Genomic DNA, 20,315 nt, shown 5'->3' on the forward strand with positions numbered 1-20,315 from the left:
AACCTGAAGTCCTCACTTTCCCAGCATTCACTAGTACACGGTGTAAGATGGCAGCAAACTCAAGCACTAACACACCTCTTTTTGACTGCCCGTCATGGTAAGACCTGCGACGATGTCTAATGCATAATTTTGACTGTCAAAAATCAAAAGCATGCAGTAGAGTGTTGTAAGGTCCATGTCGGCGAAATAAACAAGATTTTCGTATCGAAATAGGCTGTAGTGTAGTTGCTAGAAACTAGCAAGCTATCTGGCTAACTTGGCTATGATCTTGAAGTGCTCAGTCACAGTCATATGCTAGCTGTTGAAGAACATTCTACTAACTAACGTTAACTTGTCAGTGAAGTCCAGCATCAAGGTTTGATAAAGCTCTATGGCGTAACATTATTGGTGTTCCCGAATGCTTACTGTTATGCAGGATTTGCAATCCTATTCCTTTCCCGAGATGAGAATTACAGTAAGATTATTGCTTGAGCAGTTTACACAAATTATTAGAAGAAATGGCATGCAAACCCATAGTCTTGTTAAACTGCTTTTGCAGCAAGGCAGTGAAACCACAGTCTTGAATAAAGGCATAATTATGGCATGCAACTAACGTTCACTCTGCGTGTCTGCCTTATGTGTGTTTTGTCAGGGCAGGGAAACCTCCCCCTGGACTTCATCTAGATGTTGTGAAGGGAGACAAGCTAGTAGAGGTAAGTCTACTAGCCTAGTCTTAACCCTGACCCCAACTTCCACCTTCATGACAATAATAGCTTTTGGTGCTGGACCAAAAATAACCACACATAGAAGAATCAAGAGCAATGCCTGTGTGCAGAATACGTGGCTTGTATCAAGTGACCCCTTGGATTCCAAGGCTGTCAAAGACCTACACATAATATAACCCTAAAATGCCCTTGAGCAAGGCACAACCCTAATTTGCTCCAGGGGCACTATACTACTATGGCTGACCCTGTAAAACTACACATTTCAGTGCACCTATCTGGTGTATGTGACGACAAAACATATTTTGTGTGTATATATACAGAACAATTGCAATACCAGTCCATGACCTTAGATAGGCAACTCTCTTCACATTTCATCCTGCCTTTTTTCATTTTGTAGAAGCTAATCATTGACGAGAAGAAATATTATCTGTTTGGGCGGAATCCAGACGTGTGTGACTTCACCATAGACCACCAGTCGTGTTCTCGTGTCCACTCAGCCCTGGTCTACCACAGACACCTCAAGAGGGTTTTCCTGATCGACCTCAACAGCAGTGAGTATCTATACTCCTTAATATCCTGCAGTGTTCCTTGGTCGTCTGACACTATTAAGTTAGTTGTCAAGTGTTTGTTTCAGTGTAGATATTCGTTCAAGAAAGAGAACCATAGCTTGCTGGTCCCTGGTACAAACATATTTGGGTCATGCCACATCATTGTAGATGCCAAATACAATATACAGTATGTCAACTTTCAGCATGAAGTGAAATTTCGAAAAAGGACAATCCATGTTACACTGTCCCCTCAGCTCATGGTACGTTTCTCGGTCATATCCGTCTGGAGCCCCACAAGCCCCAGCAGGTGCCCATCGACTCCACTATGTCGTTCGGGGCGTCCACACGGGTCTACACCCTGAGAGAGAAGCCCCAGCCCCAGATCAGCACCATACCTGGGGGAGAGGTGAAGGCAGGGGAGGATGAGGAGCTCAAAGGACTACTGGGTCTACCTGAGGAGGAGACCGAGCTGGAGGTAAGGGTGTGTCGTGTTTTGTGCAAGCAACTTATGTAGTATGATTTTCTTGTTTCTCGGTCTGTTTGATGACCCTGACCACAGCTATCCTCTTGTTTTCCCTGTTCTAGAACCTGACAGAGTTCAACACGGCCCACAACAAGCGTATCTCCACCCTGACCATTGAGGATGGAAACCTAGACATCGTGAGGCCCAAGAGGAAGAGGAGGAGCAGCAGGGTCTCCTTCAGCGAGGAGGAGGAGGTCATCAACCCAGGTGTGTTACTGTAGTTAGGGTTGATGACACTCATGTGCACATATACACACGCCTGCACACAGATATGCAAGAACACACAACCGTGAACGAATGTAGATGCGCACGCACGCACAATGAATAATGTAATCCTGTGTGTTTTCTTGTTGTTACAGAGGACGTGGACCCGTCAGTAGGGCGCTTCAGGAACATGGTACAGACTGCTGTTGTCCCTATCAAGGTAAACTTCTTCAAGTCCATCTCTTACTTTATGCTGGGGATGATTCTTGGAAAAATTGCAAAAGTCGTTTTACTTCTTCAAGTCCATCTCTTACTTTATGCTTTTTTTTGTTTCCTTTTTCTTACTTTGGGCAAACATTTAAATGGGGGTTTCAAGCTACTGAAGCTGGTGTGTAAATGTATCTAGCTTTTTATTTATTTATACCTTTATGTAACTTTCTTTCTCTTCCTTATTCACGATTCATTCATGATTATCCGTGATCATGGTAGCATCGACATTAATGTAGAGGTGTTCAGAAACATTCTATTCTTATTTACAATATAAGTGACTCCAAAATGGCAATACATTATTTACCATTCATTTATATTGGGCACAACTTAATCTGAAACACAACCCCCCCCAAAAAAATTTTTTTTGGGGGACTACTCTAATACACATCTAAGTGAATTTGGCCAATTACTTATGACACCTTCAAATGGGGGACTAGGTACATAATGTGCTTTCATTTCTAAATGGTAAAACCGACATCTATGAAAATACCTTATATTCTTCTTACATGTACAACTAAAGTGAAAAAGCATTGGATTGGTGTAAACATGGATGAGAGTTTCTTTCGACCATGTTTTTTGCACCATTCCCGGCGCTATTCCTTTTAAATCCAAGTCTAAATGAGTTTGAATTAATCATTTAAACCTAACCCTATCTATGACCTTACCATCACCTTGTTTATTACTATACAACACAAATGCATGATTTCTGTTCCTAACACTAAAACCGTGTCTAAATAATATAAAAACAAAATAGAAATATTTGTAATCTTATATTACTAAAACAAAAAACAATTGAGCAAATCAGATCTGAAAATGAACTGAAAGTAAATAGAATTTCAAATTATAAAAAGAATAGAAACAAAAACAACTATAATAACCTTGGTGTTGACCGATCGCAATCAATCAATCTATGCAAAAAGTGGTTGTATGTTGACAAATTGAGATTGATCATATCAATCCCATTTAATTTATAAATCCCTTTTAAGACATTTGTCAGAGTACTTCACAGGGCTTTATAATTGACGCTACTGTATTGCCATCTTCAATCTTCTCATTCCCACCTAAACCCTGCTACCCAATCAGAAGAGGAAGATGGAGGGTCACGCTTCACTAGGTCTGGAGGACTCTGTGGCCAGACGCATGCAGAACTTCCCCTTCAGTGGAGGGCTCTATGGAGACCTCCCACCCACCAGTGGAGAGGCCGGCTCCCTCCCCGCCGCGGCCCAGGCTGGAGCTACTATCCTGGGGGGCCTGCCGCTGGTCTTCCCTAACCCTGCTCCAGAGGTGGACTTCTCCCCCACCTCAGCCTCAGCACAGCCCTCCGTCACCCTCAACCCTGCTGCTAACCCTGCCCCTGGACCATACACGGCCGAGGCGCTCAACGAACCACGCAAGAAGAAATATGCCAAGGAGGCGTGGCCAGGGAAGAAGCCCACGCCTTCTCTTCTGATATAGGTCGTATTCAAAATGGCACCCTATTTCCCTTAGTGCACTACAAAGTTAATGCACTATATAAGGAATAGTGTGCCATTTCAAATTTGCACATAGCACCTCCCTGGACAATGTAATGGGAGGGGTTAGTATTTGTTAGGAGAGTGGTTACATTTCTGAACAACCAATCAATCAAAACTTCCTGTACTGTACAAGCTGTGACAAAGGGATATATAAGCAACCCTGATATAGGGAGACGTTTGTAAAAAATAATATATTATTATGGTTTGGATGTTTTTTTGTTGTTGGTCTGTCTGCTTCAAATGTATATTATAACATGTTTTGGTTTTTTATTGCTCATCTCACTTGTACTGACAAAGTAGTGTCTGTCTGAGCTCAGATTAAAATGCTATTTCAACTAATTTAACCTATACACATACGCAGGCTTCTTGAAGCTTATCATATGACTTACTGTAACAGATTGGTGCATATGAACCATTTGTTTTACAGGTTTATTTAAACTAAACGAAACACTGCTCTGTTACAAAAACAATCTTATAAATTTGCTATTCACTCTGAATTTGTGGATATTTTAAGTGCCGTTGGTTTCACTGAAAACCGTGTTACTGTCAAGACAGGGTAACGTTAACCAGACAAAGTCCACTAGACATTTTAGTAATCCACTCAGACAAGGCTATGAACTGAGGGTCAAAATTGTCTTTAAAGAAATTAGGAAGAAACAAACCAGTTTGTGTGTGAGACAGTCGTTATGTTTTTGCTATTTTTATACAATTATTCGGCAGTTGGTTGAAATGGAACCCATTATTGGCAGATATGTATGAAATTCAGTTAAGAAGAATACATTTAAAAAAAAAGTTTAAACAGTGACATGATGGTAATTACAATTCATATCTTTGTTTGATATTTGTATAATAAACAGTAGTAATCCATACTCCTCTCTCTGCTGTGTGAGATGAGATGATGGTGGGAGGATTCGTTTAGTCCCTAGAGAAATCTCCCACTGGGTCTCTGCTGTGTTGCTTTCATGTCCCCAGTTTTACCTTTTACTTTACACGACGCCATCTACTGAGAAAGCTCCTGGGATGGCTAATTAAGAGATTTTTCAGCTAATTAATGGATTTTTCAGCTAACTGAATGTGATTGTCTGTTCTGGGAACAGGTCAAATGTGTCAGTTGCTCTCCCAAGGTGATGAGTTTTACTCATGTCTCTCTTTTTGTTTCTGATTATTACTTGTGGGTTTGTTATAAAGCAACAACAAAAGCAATCTGTCCTCAAAACCAATCTGTAGTTTTATAGGAGTAAGAATAAATCAATTAAATTGTTGTACTCCCATAGGTCACTGCTACTTCATACACGATGAAGGGTGTTTATCCTTCACAATATCCATTTGATGCGCAAGCTGTCGACAGTGTCGAATTCTATCTACAATGTGGCTCATTTTTATTACTTATATTTCCATGGTCAATGCAGTGTTGGATTCTACTAGATTCTGACAACATGTCGCTCATTTTGAATGTTGTGTTCTTATAATTGTTGATCTCTTTTCCACCAGAGGGCAACATGTGTACTGTGATCTGCTCTCTTTTGTTGACTCTAGAAACAACCCGATGTCTTCCGACCTCAATGGATTACTATCATCTCATGCCAGTTTCACAAATGGTCTCCATCTAGGAAGGAAAATGAGACCATTATTAGGTAGATGTATCCATTTAGGAAATATATTATTATATATAATTGTTAGTGTTCTGTACCAATGAATAGATGGTAGCAGACATTGGATTCATAATATAGTCAGTCAAAGATTCATATTGTGAATTGAACTGGTCATTGTTGATTTTAAAAGGACAGTGTTGAAGGCCAATCAAAGACCCACATCCTGTGCCTTTGTTTCCAGTTTTGAGGGTCAGTAGCAAAGCTATCAGGTTTTTGCCTTTTGGCTCGTATTATATATTTTAGTAACATCTTAATGCTTGTGATTGTCTGTTGTAAAGGAATGTTGGCAATACCATAGTCATGCTCTGATCCATGAGGTGATCTTATTTAGAGAAACTCTGGAGTGGGTTTAGTAAGAGAACATGCAGCTACACCATCTCACCTGTAGGGGTCTCTGGGGCTCTTCGCTGGCCCTGCTATGCTGTCTCTGGCTCTGTCCCAAATGGCACTTTATTTCCTATATAGTGCACTTAATGTGAACAGGGCCCTGATCAAAAGGAGTTCACTACATAGGGAATAGGCTGGCATTTGGAACGCCATCTCTGTCTCACCAGTGCAGATAAACAACCAGCAACTCCTTAATCAAATTTGCATGAGCGCGCTCAGGTTGCCATGGTAATAATTATCAGCACTGCCTAATTAACTTTCTCAATTGCTTAATGAGATACGACCCTCTGAACTCTATTTTTTTTCTTTCTAATCCAAGTATTATTTTTGTTATTTTCTCTATCTTCCATTCTCACTCACTGTGTTAACCTGTGACCACTGAGATAATAGAAATTACAGAGAAAATAAATCCCGCCTCACATGATTTAACACAGGAATGTATAGACTGAGACGAGTATATTTCCTGGTAGTTTCACACATGAAATTCAAAATGGAGACTAAAAGATACTACCTGTAATACTGGTATATTATCCATCAGTATCTATTAGTACATTGAGTATGCAACTCACATGTTGTGATGTAGCGGCCCCTGAAGGCTTTAGGGGCCACAGGTGACCTGCTGAGACAGCTGAGTGAAGGAGGGGTGGCGAGACCGCACCGGCCCTGATCACCCCAATCGCCTGTCGCATGCAGTGAAGCGGAACTCTCGAGACATCTTAGAGATAGGGGAGACAGGGAGGAAAGCACCCGGTGATGTCCCTCACAAAGTCGCCTACCCCTCTCCCACCTTGTCACACCCAATGTTCCATACCTCTACATCCCTACCAGGCCCCTCAGTCGTTCTGATCCAATTCCCTTCTCTTCTCCCCTGGAGTGTGCATTTGATCACTTCCCCTCATTGAATTGATATAGGCATGTGCTAGAAGTAGAATCCAACATATTTCCACCAGTCCATTTGTGAGATCGCATTGAGGGGTAGTGAACGAGTGCTCTCTTCTGCAGACTGTAGGCAGCCTCTCATGAGTAGTTGTGCCTTGAACCCTGGGAAGGACTTCATTATGCAGTAACTGTAACTGTTTTCTACTCCACCCTGTGGACTGAGCAGTGGTGGTCAGTCAGCCAGCTCAAGTACTTTCCTCCAGTGTACAGTAAACTAGGCTGGCCAGCCAGGTCCATTATGGGATCACTGCTAGGGCAGCAGACCACAGTGGTCAGACCACTTCATGGGAACTCCTGCTACATTTATAGAGCCGGTTTGGAGACCGTTCAGTTTCATGAACGTAAATGATTCATTAATAAATTGCCCATTGTTTAATTTGAGGAATTGTTTTGATTCGTGAATTGACTGAACTGAACCCCTTGTCCACAGGACACAGGGTCATTTCAATCACACATTTACTGTGTATTTATATTACACATAATAGTTGCTTTGCCTGTTGGGCATACCCGGTGATTTCAGTGACATGCTGTAAAACAAATAGAGGTTATTCACCATTCCCTATTTCCCTACCAACCTGAATAGCCTGTTTTATCTCGTGGTTGCATCCAGTCATTCCAAGGCAGGAGCTACTCTTCCAGGGGTCCAGCAAAATTAAGGCAGTTATGCATTTTAATAGCATTACAATACATTCATAAGAGATTTCACAACGTATTGTGTGTGCCCTCAGGCCCGACTCTACTACCACATATCTATAACATGTGTGTGTATGTTATCGTGAGTTTGTATACATGTTTGTTTGTGTTTCAGTCCCCGCTGTTCCATAAGGTGTATTTTTATCTGTTTTTTAAATCAAATTTTACATCAGTTACCTGATGTGGAATAGAGTTCCATGTAACCATGGCTCTATGTAGTACTGTGCACCTCCATAGTCTGTTCTGGACTTGGGGCCTGTGAAGAAACCTCTGGTGACATGTCTTGTGGGGTATGCATGGGTGTCCGAGCTGTATGCCAGTGGTTCAAAAAGACAGCATGGTGCATTCAACATGTCAATACCGCTCACAAATACAAGTAGTGATGAAGTAAATTTCTCCTCCACTTTGAACCAGGAGAGATTGACATGCATATTATTATTGTTCGCTCTCCGTGTACATCCACGGGCCAGCCGTGCTGTTCTGAGACAGTTGAAAACTGACAACACAACTGAACAGTAGTCCAGGTGTAACAAAACTAGGGCCTGTAGGACCTACCTTGTTGATAGTGTTGTTAAGAATGCAGAGCAGCGCTTTATTATAGACATACTTCTCCCCATCGTAGCTACTGTTCTATCAATATGTTTTGACCATGATAGTTTACAATCCATGGTTACTCCAAGCAGTTTAGTCTCCTCAACTTGATCAATTTCTACATTAGTCATTACAAGATTTAGTTGAGGTTTAGTGAATGATTTGTCCCAAATACAAGGCTTTTAGTTTTTGAAATATTTAGGACTAACTTATTCCTTGCCACCCAACTAACTACAGCTCTTTGATGCTGTCATTTCAGTCGATGAAGTAGCTGACGTGTATAGTGTTAAGTCATCCGCATACATAGACACACTGGCATTACTCAAAGTCATGTCGTTAGTAAAGATTGTAAAAAGCAAGGGACCTAGACAGCTGCCCTGGGAATTCCTGATTCTACTTGGATTTTGTTGGAGAGGCTTCCATTAAATAACACCCTCTGTGTTCTGTTAGACCGGTAACTCTTTATCCACAATATAGCAGGGGGTGTAAAGCCATAACACATACGTGTTTCCAGCAACAGACTATGATTGATAGTGTCAAAAGCCGCACTGAAGTTTAACAAAACTGCCCCCACAATATTTTTATCATCAATTTCTCTCAGCCGCCAATCATCAATCATTTGTGTAAGTGCTGTGCTTGTTGAATGTCCTTCCCTATAAGTGTGCTGAAAGTGTTGTACATTTGTTTACTGTAAAATTGCATTGTATCTGGTCAAACACAATTTTTTTCCAGAAGTATAGCAAGGGTTGGTAACAGGCTCATTGGTCGGGTATTTGAGCCAGTTAAGGGGGCTTTACTATTCTTAGGTAGAGGAATAACTTTTGATTCCCTCCAGGCCTGAGGGTACACACTTTCTAGTAGGCTTAAATTGAAGATATGGCAATAGAAGTGCCATTATCGTCCGCTATTATCCTCAGTCATTTTCCATCCAAGCTGTCAGACCCCGGTGGCTTGTCATTGTTGATAGACAACAATCATTTTTTCACCTCTTCCACACTTAATTTACAGAATTAAAAATGTACAATGCTTGTCTTTCATAATTTGGTCAGATATACTTGAATGTGTAGTGTCAGCATTTGTTGCTGGCATGTCATGCGTAAGTTTACTAATCTTGCCAATGAAAAAATCATTAAAGTAATTAGCAATATCAATGGTTTTTGTGATGAATGAGCCATCTGATTCAATGAATGGTGGAGCGGAGTTTGCCTTTTTGCCCAAAATTTCATTTAAGCGGCTCCAAAGCTTTTTTACTATCATTCTTTGTCATAGATTTTTGTTTCATAGTGTAGTTTATTCTTTTTAATCAGTTTAGTCACATGATTTCTCAATTTGCAGTACGTTTGCCAATCTGTTTCTATACCTATTTCTCATTTTATTTTCTCTCATCCCTCTCAACCATACAATATGGCTCTGGTTGCATTCATCTGACTGCTGTAATTCTTTAGTTGTGAAATTTCCTTTCTGTTTCCTTAAAACCAGAGGACGAAAGTGACGGGGAAGATTATCTTTGTAACACCTCTGCCTGCACTGCATCACTGTGTATTTTCACTCCCTGTGTGAGTGGATTTCATGGATGAGGATGCAATCTGAAACAGGATTAGCGCTAGGTGTCGGATAGTGTTAGCTAAATCTCTCTTAGGCAGGTGTGGCAGAGGGAAGACTGTCTGTCTGCCACACACACACAGGGCACACGGAACACTGTGTGCTGAAGGGGAATTTTTAAAGCGGGAATCAGCAGTTGAAACAACAACAAAGCGTACTCCCACCCCTGTTTTGGTAAAAAGCTGAGGGCTGGGCCTGGAGAAATGTAACCCCTCTCAAATTCATAGACACAACTATGGCTGCAAGGACTGACCATCCTTGATATCAAAATTGTTTAACCATGTTTGAGGCTATATAGTGTTTGTCTACATTTACTTTGTTTACAAACATTGGAGTAAAACAACCTTATACAGTTTAAGTCGGAAGTTTACATTCACCTTAGCCAAATACATTTAAACTCAGTTTTTTTTACAATTCCTGACATTTAATCCTAGTAAAAATTCCCTGTCTTAGGTCAGTTAGGATCACCACTTTATTTTAACAATGTGAAATATCAGAATAATAGTAGAGAGAATGATTTATTTCAGCTTTTATTTTTTTCATCACATTCCCAGTGAGTCACAAGTTTGCATACACTCAATTAGTATTTGGTAGCATTGCCTTTAAATTGTTAAACTTGGGTCAAATGTTTTGAGTAGCCTTCCACAAGCTTCCCACAATAAGTTTGGTGAATTTTGTCCCATTCCTCCTGACAGAGCTGGTGTAACTGAGGTAGGTTTGTAGGTTTCCTTGCTCGCACACGCTTTTTCAGTTCTGCCCACAAATTGTCTATGGGATTGAGGTCAGGGCATTGTGATGGCCACTCCAATACCTTGACTTTGTTGTCCTTAAGCCATTTTGCCACAACTTTGGAAGTATGCTTGGGGTCATTGTCCATTGGAAGACCCATTTGCGACCAAGCTTTAACTTCCTGACTGATGTCTTGAGAGGTTGCTTCAATATATCCACATAATTTTCCTACTACATGATTCCATCTATTTTGTGAAGTGCACCACAACGTGCAGCAAAGCACCCCCACAACATGATGCTGCCACCCCTGTGCTTCACGGTTGGGATGGTGTTCTTTGGCTGGCAAGCCTCCGCCTTTTTCCTCCAAACATAACGATGGTCATTATGGCCAAACAGTTCTATTTTTGTTTCATCAGACCAGAGGACATTTCTCCAAAAAGTACAATCTTTGTCCCCATGTGCAGTTGCAAACCATAGTCTGTCTTTTTTTATGGCGGGTTTGGAGCAGTGGCTTCTTCCTTGCTGAGCGGCCTTTCAGGTTATGTCGATATAGGACTCATTTTACTGTGGATATAGATACTTTTGTACCGGTTTCCTTCAGCATCTTCACAAGGTCCTTTGTTGTTGTTCTGGGATTGATTTGCACTTTTTGCACCAAAGTACGTTCATCTCTAGGAGACAGAGCGCGTCTACTTACTGAGCGGTATGACGGCTGTGTGGTCCCATGGTATTTATAGTTGCGTACTATTGTTTGTACAGATTAATGTGGTACCTTCAGGCATTTGGAAATTGCTCCCAAGGATGAACCAGACTTGTGGAGGCCTACAATTAGTTTTCTGAGGTCTTGGCTGATTTATTTTGATTTTCCCATGATGTCAAGCAAAGAGGCACTGAGTTTGAAGGTAGGTCTTGAAATACATCCACAGGTACACCTCCAATTGACTCAAATAATGTCAATTAGCCTATCAGAAGCTTCTATAGCCATGACATCATTTCCCTAGCTGTTTAAAGGCACAGTCAACTTAGTGCATGTAAGCTTCTGACCCACTGGAATTGTGATACATTGAATTATAAGTGAAATAATCTGTCTGTAAACAATTGTTGTGAAAATGACTTGTCATGCACAAAGTCGATGCCCTAACCGACATGCCAAAACTATAGTTTGCTAACAAGAAATTTGTGGAGTGGTTGAAAAACGATTTTTAATGACTCCAACCTAAGTGTATGTAAACTCCCGACTTCAACTGTATTTTGGGTTCTGATGTGGTACGCCAGTTGAACTAAGCTCATGAGGCATTTTTAAGTTGGATTCTTCAAGAATCAATCTCCTTTAAAATATTACTAATACCACATTGGTATTCAACAAAGGGCCAATTTTGCATTGTGGTTTGCTTTCCACCTAATAAAAGGCAGGAAGTGCTAGTCAAACCAACACACTACCGCCAGTGGCAATACTTGGGAGTAAAATAAAACGCTGCCTTTTTGTCTTTGGGAAAGTACTAAAAAGTGAGAGAAGTAGAGTTGAGTAGCCTGGTCCCAGATCTATTCATGCTAACCAACTGCTATGGTCATTGTCACATCAAATGACACAAACAGACGTGGGACCAGGCTAGGAGCTGAGGAGAGTGGAGTGTTTCTCCATGGTTCTGTCACATTGAGAAGTCACATGGTTGGCTGCAGCCCAAGCCTCCAGGCAGCCCAGGCCCAAGGAGGAGACATATTCCTGGGATGACCATGGGCTGTGTACTGGCTGCAGACAACCAGACTTCCTTTCCCGCTGTTTCCACACACTCACACATGCGCACACACCACACACACACACACACACGCACACCACACACACACACAACCCCCAAGTCGCACCACAAAACAACACCCACAGCTCTCCTTATGTAACAGCAGTGGGTTATAGAGGAAGGAGCGCGAGAGGGAGGGAACATCATTGATGAACAGAAAGAGAGAAAGATTGAGAGGAAGAGAGGGAGATGAAGTGATGTTAAAGGGTCTTAGAGCTAAGATTGGGCTCACAGTTGAGTACCTGAACAGTACAGCGCAAGAATGCAGTCTGGCTCTCAGTCAAATTCAGAAGAGTTTTTAAAAGGATACATTTTGTTCAGTGGACATGCCTCACGTGTTGTACATGTGAGAGTCTACTCTTCTGACATGCCTAATTGGAGCTATAGTCAGTCAGACCGTCGTTGTTTCTCAACACAAGGGTGGGAGTGACATCATCATCCCATCCCAGTAAACACATCAGTAGTAATCCTGGTAAGGTACACTGTAAAAAAAACAACATGTTTTTATGGTAACTTACTGGCAGGCCAGTTACCTGTACGTACTGTATAAAATATATAGTATGTTACCTTAAATTATATATACTTTTTTACAGTAATTTATAGGTAACTAACTGTCAGTAAGTTACCATTAAAACAAAAGTATTTTTTTTACAGTGTAGTTAGCTAGAGGTTCATTGGTTCACTGATTTTTCTCCTGTTGTTGCTGTTGTTTGATTTTGCAGCTTCCATGGCATGGTTGTTTGTCAGTGCCAATGCCCAAAAGCTTAGCTTGCTACGGGCTATAATAGATCACTACACACATCCGCTCAGCTCCACTCAACTCAGCTGGCAGTGTTTCAGTGTTTGCATTCCATAGAATAGGAGTCACACCGCATTCCAGTTACAACTTCACTGTGGTGCATAAAAATCTCCTCTCCAGACCGCAGGGCAGGGGCCATGTGTTTTGAATTACCCCTCGGTTTCTCATTTATGGCATCTCTCCCTCATTTTCCCTCTCTCTCACCCTCTACTCCTCCCCTCCTGTGTTTGTTCCCCCCTCTCCTTCACTCTTTCACACTCTACTCTTCCTTCTCTTCTCACCCTCCCCTTCTCTCACACACATCATCTCCCAATCCTCCCCCTCCCCCTCCTTGTATTGCCCCACCCCACTCTCTCTTTCCCTCTGTCACTCTCACCCTCTCCTTCCCTCCTCTTGTCCCCCACTCTTTCTCTTTCACATCTCATGTTGTGATAGACTTGTTTAGCCACCATGAAAGCATTCCACTATACCAGCATTTGAGGATATGGTTGCCCGTGACAACCAAGCTGTCAATAGTGCAGGGGATTTTCCATTGAAAACAGGATAATGGGGTTATAGAATAGAATATATTATAGAATATACACTGTTTACAAAACATTAAGAACACCTGCTCTTTCCATGACATAGGACCAGGTGAATTACAGGTGAAGCTATGATCCCTTATTGATGTCACCTGTTATATCTACTTCAATCAATGTAGATGAAGGGGAGGAGACGGGTTAAAGAATGATTTTTAAGCCTCGAGACAATTGAGACATGAATTGTGTATGTGTGCCATTCAGAGGGTGAATGGGCAAGACAAAAGATTGAAGTGCCTTTGAACGGGGTATGGTAGTAGGTGCCAGGCACACGGATTTGTGTCAAGAACTGCAACGCAACTGGGTTTTTCATGCTCAACAGTTTCCCATGTGTATCAAGAATGGTCTACCACCCAAATGACCTCCAGCCAACTTGACACAACTGTGGGAAGCATTGGAGTCAACATGGGCCAGCATCCCCCCGGAAGGCTTTCAACACCTTGTAGAGTCTATGCCCCGATGAAATTAGGCTGTTCTGAGGGCAAAAGTGGGGTGCAACTCAATATTAGGGAAGTGTTCCTAATGTTTTGTACACTTAGTGTATTATATAATATAGTAGAATATAATGAAATGAAGTAGAATAGAATATAGTCGAATATAATAACTTTATGTCAAACTACATGTGCATAACAGACAAAGCCCCCTTAATTTTATAGAATAACAGCCAATGCATGAAGTGATAAGTAGAGAGACACTTGAGTTGGAATGAGTTCAGTATGGATACCCCACAACTTGAACCCAATGAGGGGTCACACAAGGCAGTGCTACTGGATCGCTGCGCAGGCAGAATCCCCCCTATAGACGTGGGCATGGTTGCAGTCCGCGGGCGCCAATTGAGTGTGACATTCACAACTGTCGCTCCCGTCCCCCTCTCTATCTGCTGGGAGAAATCACCCGTGCAGAGAAAGCATGGTATGAAATGAAACCGCGAGCCAATTATTATTTCAAAGGATATGTCATTTCGGCTTTACTGATTTTCTTGTCTCAGACATAGGGAATATGTATAGGGAATCTGGCAGACGCTCATGCTTAAATTAAGAAAATTTTATTTGGTAGCATTAATTAACCCGGTCATAATTTTGTATTAAATATTTATTCAATAATAAATACATATTAGAATTATTCAATACAGTGTTGGCAGTTGATGTAACTGAACTGGCGTGCACAATAAGACATTCTAGGTTTATAGATGCCGCACTCTTGAGGTGAACATTTCATGCTCATCCCAGTCTCTCTCAGCAACAGGTATACATTTGATTGACGATCATATGCAGGACATGGAAGATCATCACAATTTCAATAGCTAAAGCACAATATTTCGTTCCCCATCAATTGGTATTTATTTAGGCCTTACTATTTATTCCCAAATCAATGAACATTAAACAATCAAATCGAATTTCCCAAGGGATTTTAAGAATTGTGAATAAAAACGTGGAATAACAATGTGAAACGATGCTGTATACAGAATAGTATAGATATTCCCTTTCACTTAACCTGTTATACAGGGAGTGCCTTGTTCCAAGCCTTGTCTAAGTGTGTGTAAGCGGCACTTCTTCAACGCTACAATTTAGTCGCTTGATGCTCAAACCTCAATGACTGATACACACCGATGTACCAATGTGGAAGGAATAGGATATGGTAATAATCTAAAAATCTTACGAAATAAGGGAGGTTATTAAAGACATGTAATGCATTTATGACAGGGCGTCTTCGTGGCGTGAGAGAAGGAAGTCACAAACAGAGCATGCTCCACGAGCCGCCTGCGAGGCTTTTTTCGTCTGGAATTCTGCGGGTTTATAAATGATTCATAGAGTGAGCCTATTTTTAAGCGGTGTAATTGCGCGCAGTTCGCACAGTCAGCCAGTTTGTTACTATCAGCTATGAGTGCGTGTTCTGTTTTCGCGTGAGCGCTTGCGTGTGAGTGAAAGCCGGTCTCCAATCTGCAGAGGAGACGGAGAGGAGATTCCAGACGACAGAAACAGTGAGCGTGTGGAAACTTCGTGAGAGACAGTCAAATTTTATTGGCTTTAATCCTGGGGTTTGATCGAATATATCGTCAAAGCCTGCCAGCCAGTATAGCCGTTGGACAAGGGAATCAACTGTTGCTGCAGCAGACCGTTTTCAAAGGGACATTAGGCTAGTCACAATTCATCAAGTCTGTGTTGCTGAATCTATACATGAGTTTGAGAATGGATTTTTAACCATCACCTGGACCTAGTTTATTTATTGTGCTGCGCGTTGGATGCATGTTGTTTATGGTCTGTTCTGATACTGCATAGAGAATACATGCTCTTCCAGAATGATCCCACTCCACGCCTCTCCTGGCTTTTTGATATTGTTTTATCAGATTTTTGTATCAGACAGTAGCAGTTGCTTGTAGGCAAGAAGGCACATTTGGGCTATTTGAACCATTCCAAAGGCATTTGGAGGATTATAGTGGATTGTTTCTTTCTCTGTGACCTTGCCTCTCCGGCGTTAATCCAGACGGATAGATGCTGATGATGGAGAAGAACGGCATGGACGCGCATCAGGTTGGAATCAATCATGAATACGAGCTGGAGGGCCGGCCTCGGTCATGCTGGCCGCTGCCGCCGTGTCCTGAGGATTTCCCACGGGGAGTGGATGAAGCAAATCGAGGTCTGCCCCTGGCATCTATCAAACTGGAGCAGCTTCAGTACAACGTGCCGACATGCCGCGGCGGAGCAGCCGAGGGAAGAGGTGGCGCACCCGTAGAGCTCAAACATCCATCCGGCGCCCCGGTCCCTATCGCACCCGGCGCTCCTACATGCATGTCGGGGGCTTCCCTCGACGTGGCTGGCCAACTGCGCAAAGCCAAGTCGTCCCGGAGGAACGCGTGGGGAAACCAGTCGTACGCGGACCTCATCACGCGTGCCATTGAGAGTGTCCCGGAGAAGAGACTCACTCTGTCGCAGGTTTACGATTGGATGGTGCGATTTGTCCCTTATTTCAAGGATAAAGGCGACAGCAATAGTTCAGCTGGATGGAAGGTACAGTAACAGCCTATTGACATTCATAATAATTAGCCTCTATATGTTGATGGTGTGTGTGTTGATAGGGGGTAGCCTACAGGCCTATGCCACTGTCTTTCCATAAAATACATTTTAGCCTTTGATCATTTCGTTTGGGTTTTGTATCTTAACTACAGGCGGCTGTTCAGACTCCAGCCATAATAATTGATGTCTCTCAACTGATGGTTAAAGTAAAGTACTGTTTCTAACGAGTTCAGGCTTTCGCATTTCCCCACATTTCCCACTGTAATCTCCACGGTGCAGTCAGTCATGACCACGTTTACATGCACACAGAATCCCGGATAGTTGCTCATATCCCGTTTAAGGTCTTATTCGGGATAAACTGGCTACCTTTGATATCCCGCTCACAAGGTTCAATTTATCCAGTTCATGTGGGTTAAATGGAATAGTAACTGAAATATAGACACTAACTGTAGGCCAACTCCTGCAGAATTATGCATTTTTTGCTGTAAAATTATACAACACATTTACACTTTGTCTTGGGCACAGGAGTGGAGAAATATGAGTTATTTATTTCAGCAAATCTTGAGAAAATGCGAATGTACTGTGTTTGACACGGATCTTTTTTTCTCAACTTTTCATTTCCATAAAACCTGTCAAACTGATCACATTTGGACATTTTGCACAATACCAATCTTTACAAAGTTTTGGAGTTATTACGTTTTCTCTCCGGTCCCTAAACGAAACGTACAATTTTACCGGTGTTAACGAGATTACCTATGCCTTCTTTCTGTCGATGTAAGACATTCTAGTGAAATACTTTGTTTAGTCTTCTGGTTCAACAAATTATGACAGATGAGAAGCTGCATGTAGGCCTATCTAACTACTGTTGTCAAACAAATGGCCTACCAAATGTCGGAAATTAGAATAGGGTTTACCAAATGTCGGAAATTAGAATAGGGTTTACCAAATGTCGGAAATTAGAATAGGGTTTACCAAATGTCGGAAATTAGAATAGGGTTTACCAAATTTCGGAAATTATAAGCAGAACGTTGTGTATATTAGGGGTGAAAGTAACCAGTAGGCTATACGAACCAGTAGGCTATACGGACCAGTACAGAGTATCAGCAAAATAAATTATTGTGGAATTTTGGTGAATCGAACTGTGCAAGTAGCCTACTTCTTGAAGTGATTTGTTTGACAATCAGATGACAACATCACATAACACCCAAGGTAAAAAAATCTGTCATTCTGCCCCTGAGCAAGGCAGTTAACCCACAGTTCCCCGGGCGCCGGAGACGTGGATGTCGATTAAGGCAGCCCCCCGCACATCTCTGATTCAGAGGGGTTGGGTTAAATGTGGAAGACACATTTCAGTTGAACAACTGACTAGGTATCCCCCCTTCCCCTTTCGATGGTATGCGAAACGGAGCCTGCGCAGAGCACGAAAAACAACAGTAAACAGGATAAGATGTTTACATGCCACATTATCCCATCTAACATCAACATATCCCAGGCATTTAATCCGGGTTTCTCGTAACCGGGATTCAAGCTTTTTAAGGTTATTGTAAACGGGATATGATGTTTATATGTGTCAATTCAAAACCGAATACTTGAGTATCCCGAACAATAACGGGATATTGGTGTGCATGTAAACGTGGTGTGTAGAAAGGGGCGGTGAGTTGAGACTGAAAGGGAGGCGGAGAGGGTTACTGGGTTCATCCTGTTTGGGTTTACAGCCTATAGGCTATATAGAGCAGAGATAATCAGTACCAATATAAACGTCTTGTTGTGCTATGGAGGAAAATAGTGTCTGCGAGCTGTGCTGTGATGCATCCGTGTCATGATTTTATTACAAGGAGAATATCTGATTGTAGAAGTGACTGAGTGACAACATGTTCAGTTCGAACTCAACCTTGTTTCATTACGCGCGTTATAAGATTACGCACGGGCTACACAATTTGATGCTTTTTTAACAGTTAGAAAAAAGGCACAATAACGGGAGATGATGACATGAAGTCACTCCACGAAAATAGAGATGATCCTTTAAATTCAAATTCATATGGGTTTAATCTAATAGAGGAGTGTTTGTGTAATCTACTTTAGTTTACCGCACATTTTGTGTGAGGATTATATTGACACAGAAGATTCTTTGTTCTATAGGACCTATTTGTTCAAATCATATAGGCCTAGTCCTACCTCTCCAAGCCCTACTACCATCTAATGGTTGAAAGACAGATTTGAATATTTGATCATTTTTTCCAAAGGTTTAATTAACAAGAGGATCAATTCTACACAGATTGCACTCACCCATTTGATCAGGGCCTTAGACCTTAGGTCGTATAGTTTAGCTCTGGTTTTCTTTAGGGCTTGTTTTGAGTCATACACAGAGGATGCATTGTTTAATACACCCTTCATCTTCCTGTCACTTTGTTACAGTTTTGTGCTAAACACACACACACACACACACACACACACACACACACACACACAATCATCCACATCAGTAAGTTGTTGATGAGATGAGTAGGAGAAGATACGTAGATGGATCAATGTGGGGGGGTGATCAAATCAAATACAGTGTCAGCTGACGGTTATTAAAAGCAGTCTTTAATAGCTGTTGTGAACTGGGTCCTTCCACCAATTCAGTGCCTTTTGAGAAGTGTAGCTTGGTCCAAAAAATGTTTGATTTCACCTAATTTTAACATTCTGTCATGAAGAGCACATGTTCATGTTTTCCCATCTCAAGAGGTTGAATAAAATAATTACTATAGTAAATGCCTATTAAGTGCCAAATAAAGTAACAGGGTTGACGATTCCATCTTAAATCAGCCATGAAGACTCTTGTGACAGGGGGAATGGAATCTTGTTGTGTGCAACAGGGAGGGGCAATTGAATGCCAGCAATAAAAAAATAAAAGCTTTTTCTAGCCTGTCAAGACATGTTATACTCTACCCTTGTAGTTTTCCACCACAAAACACTAGAAAATGGCCAAAAGAGTATAACTAGCTCACCTGATTTTACACTAGCATTTGTCTTGGAGATGTTCAATGTTTCTTTTGAAAAAAGATTTGAAATGGAGTAGTTTCAGGTGAGGTGTTATATACATGTACCTTATACCCATACTGGCCTATGAGTGTGTTCCAAAAGGACTCTTTGGCTGTTCCCAATGAAGAACCCTTTTTGGTTCAAGACATAACCTTCTGTGGAAAGGGTTGTACATGGAACCCAAAGCAGTTCTGTCTGGAAACAAAAAGGGTTCTTCAAAGGGTTCTCATATGGGGATAGCCGAAGAACCCTTTTAGGTTCTAGAGAGCACTGTTTTTTTCTAGGAGTGTAGGAGGTTGAACCTTCTGGGTGGCTGTGTGTGGCGGTTTATCAGTTACATTCCTGTGAGGGGGACCTGCTGGTGTACTGTATACTATATTGTTATGTACTTGACACTGGTTTCATATAGAAAGTGGGCCTGTGTGCATGTGTATGCGTGCGTGCGTGTGTGTGTGTGTGTGCAAGCCGACAATTGTCTGATGACACAGACACTGCCAGCCAGGCAGAAATCTAATGTTCTCTTCTGAAGTGATGACTTAGTTACTTTTGACATGTTGAAAGGTACACAGAGCAAACACAGGGGCAAATGGCTCAGCTCTGCTGCCATTCTAAGCAGGAAACAGAGAGGGAGAGAGAGACACACATGGAGATGGAGAGAGAGATACAGAGAGAGGAATCTTCAGAGTGGAAGAGAAAGTGGTGGTGGCCCCAGTCCCAGTCCCAGTCCCAGTCCCAGTCCCAGCCCCAG

At 41.8% G+C, this 20,315-nt stretch overlaps 2 protein-coding genes across 2 annotated transcripts in view; both read left to right on the top strand.

Moving 5' to 3' along the window:
• On the top strand, nucleotides 1-4,630 carry LOC110488166 (nuclear inhibitor of protein phosphatase 1). Its single transcript, XM_036970866.2, has 7 exons — nucleotides 1-97; nucleotides 632-692; nucleotides 1,102-1,255; nucleotides 1,507-1,727; nucleotides 1,838-1,982; nucleotides 2,135-2,199; nucleotides 3,333-4,630. Exons 1-7 carry the CDS (start codon nucleotides 48-50, stop codon nucleotides 3,702-3,704), a joined length of 1,068 nt encoding a protein of 355 aa, XP_036826761.1. The 5' UTR covers nucleotides 1-47; the 3' UTR covers nucleotides 3,705-4,630.
• Nucleotides 4,631-14,074: 9,444 nt separating this feature from the next.
• The window catches only part of LOC110488167 (forkhead box protein O3-like), a 60,246-nt gene continuing 54,005 nt past the window's right edge, over nucleotides 14,075-20,315 (top strand). The window contains exon 1 of the mRNA XM_021560256.3: nucleotides 14,075-16,537. Within this exon, the coding sequence (XP_021415931.1) occupies nucleotides 16,022-16,537 (516 nt within the window). The 5' untranslated portion in view covers nucleotides 14,075-16,021. The remainder of the gene's footprint in view (nucleotides 16,538-20,315) is intronic.

This window comes from Oncorhynchus mykiss, chromosome 30 (genome assembly GCF_057628025.1).
Source record: "Oncorhynchus mykiss isolate SJ-2025 chromosome 30, ASM5762802v1, whole genome shotgun sequence".
Lineage (NCBI taxonomy): Eukaryota > Metazoa > Chordata > Actinopteri > Salmoniformes > Salmonidae > Oncorhynchus > Oncorhynchus mykiss.

What these genes read in the sequence shown, in the direction of transcription:
- LOC110488166 (XM_036970866.2), top strand. Translation starts at nt 48, where the DNA reads ATGGCAGCAAACTCAAGCACTAACACACCTCTTTTTGACTGCCCGTCA. An exon ending in CTTTTTGACTGCCCGTCATG is followed by an intron (nt 98 to 631) that starts GTAAGACCTGCG and finishes GTGTTTTGTCAG; the next exon opens with GGCAGGGAAACCTCCCCCTG. An exon ending in CCTGATCGACCTCAACAGCA is followed by an intron (nt 1,256 to 1,506) that starts GTGAGTATCTAT and finishes CTGTCCCCTCAG; the next exon opens with CTCATGGTACGTTTCTCGGT.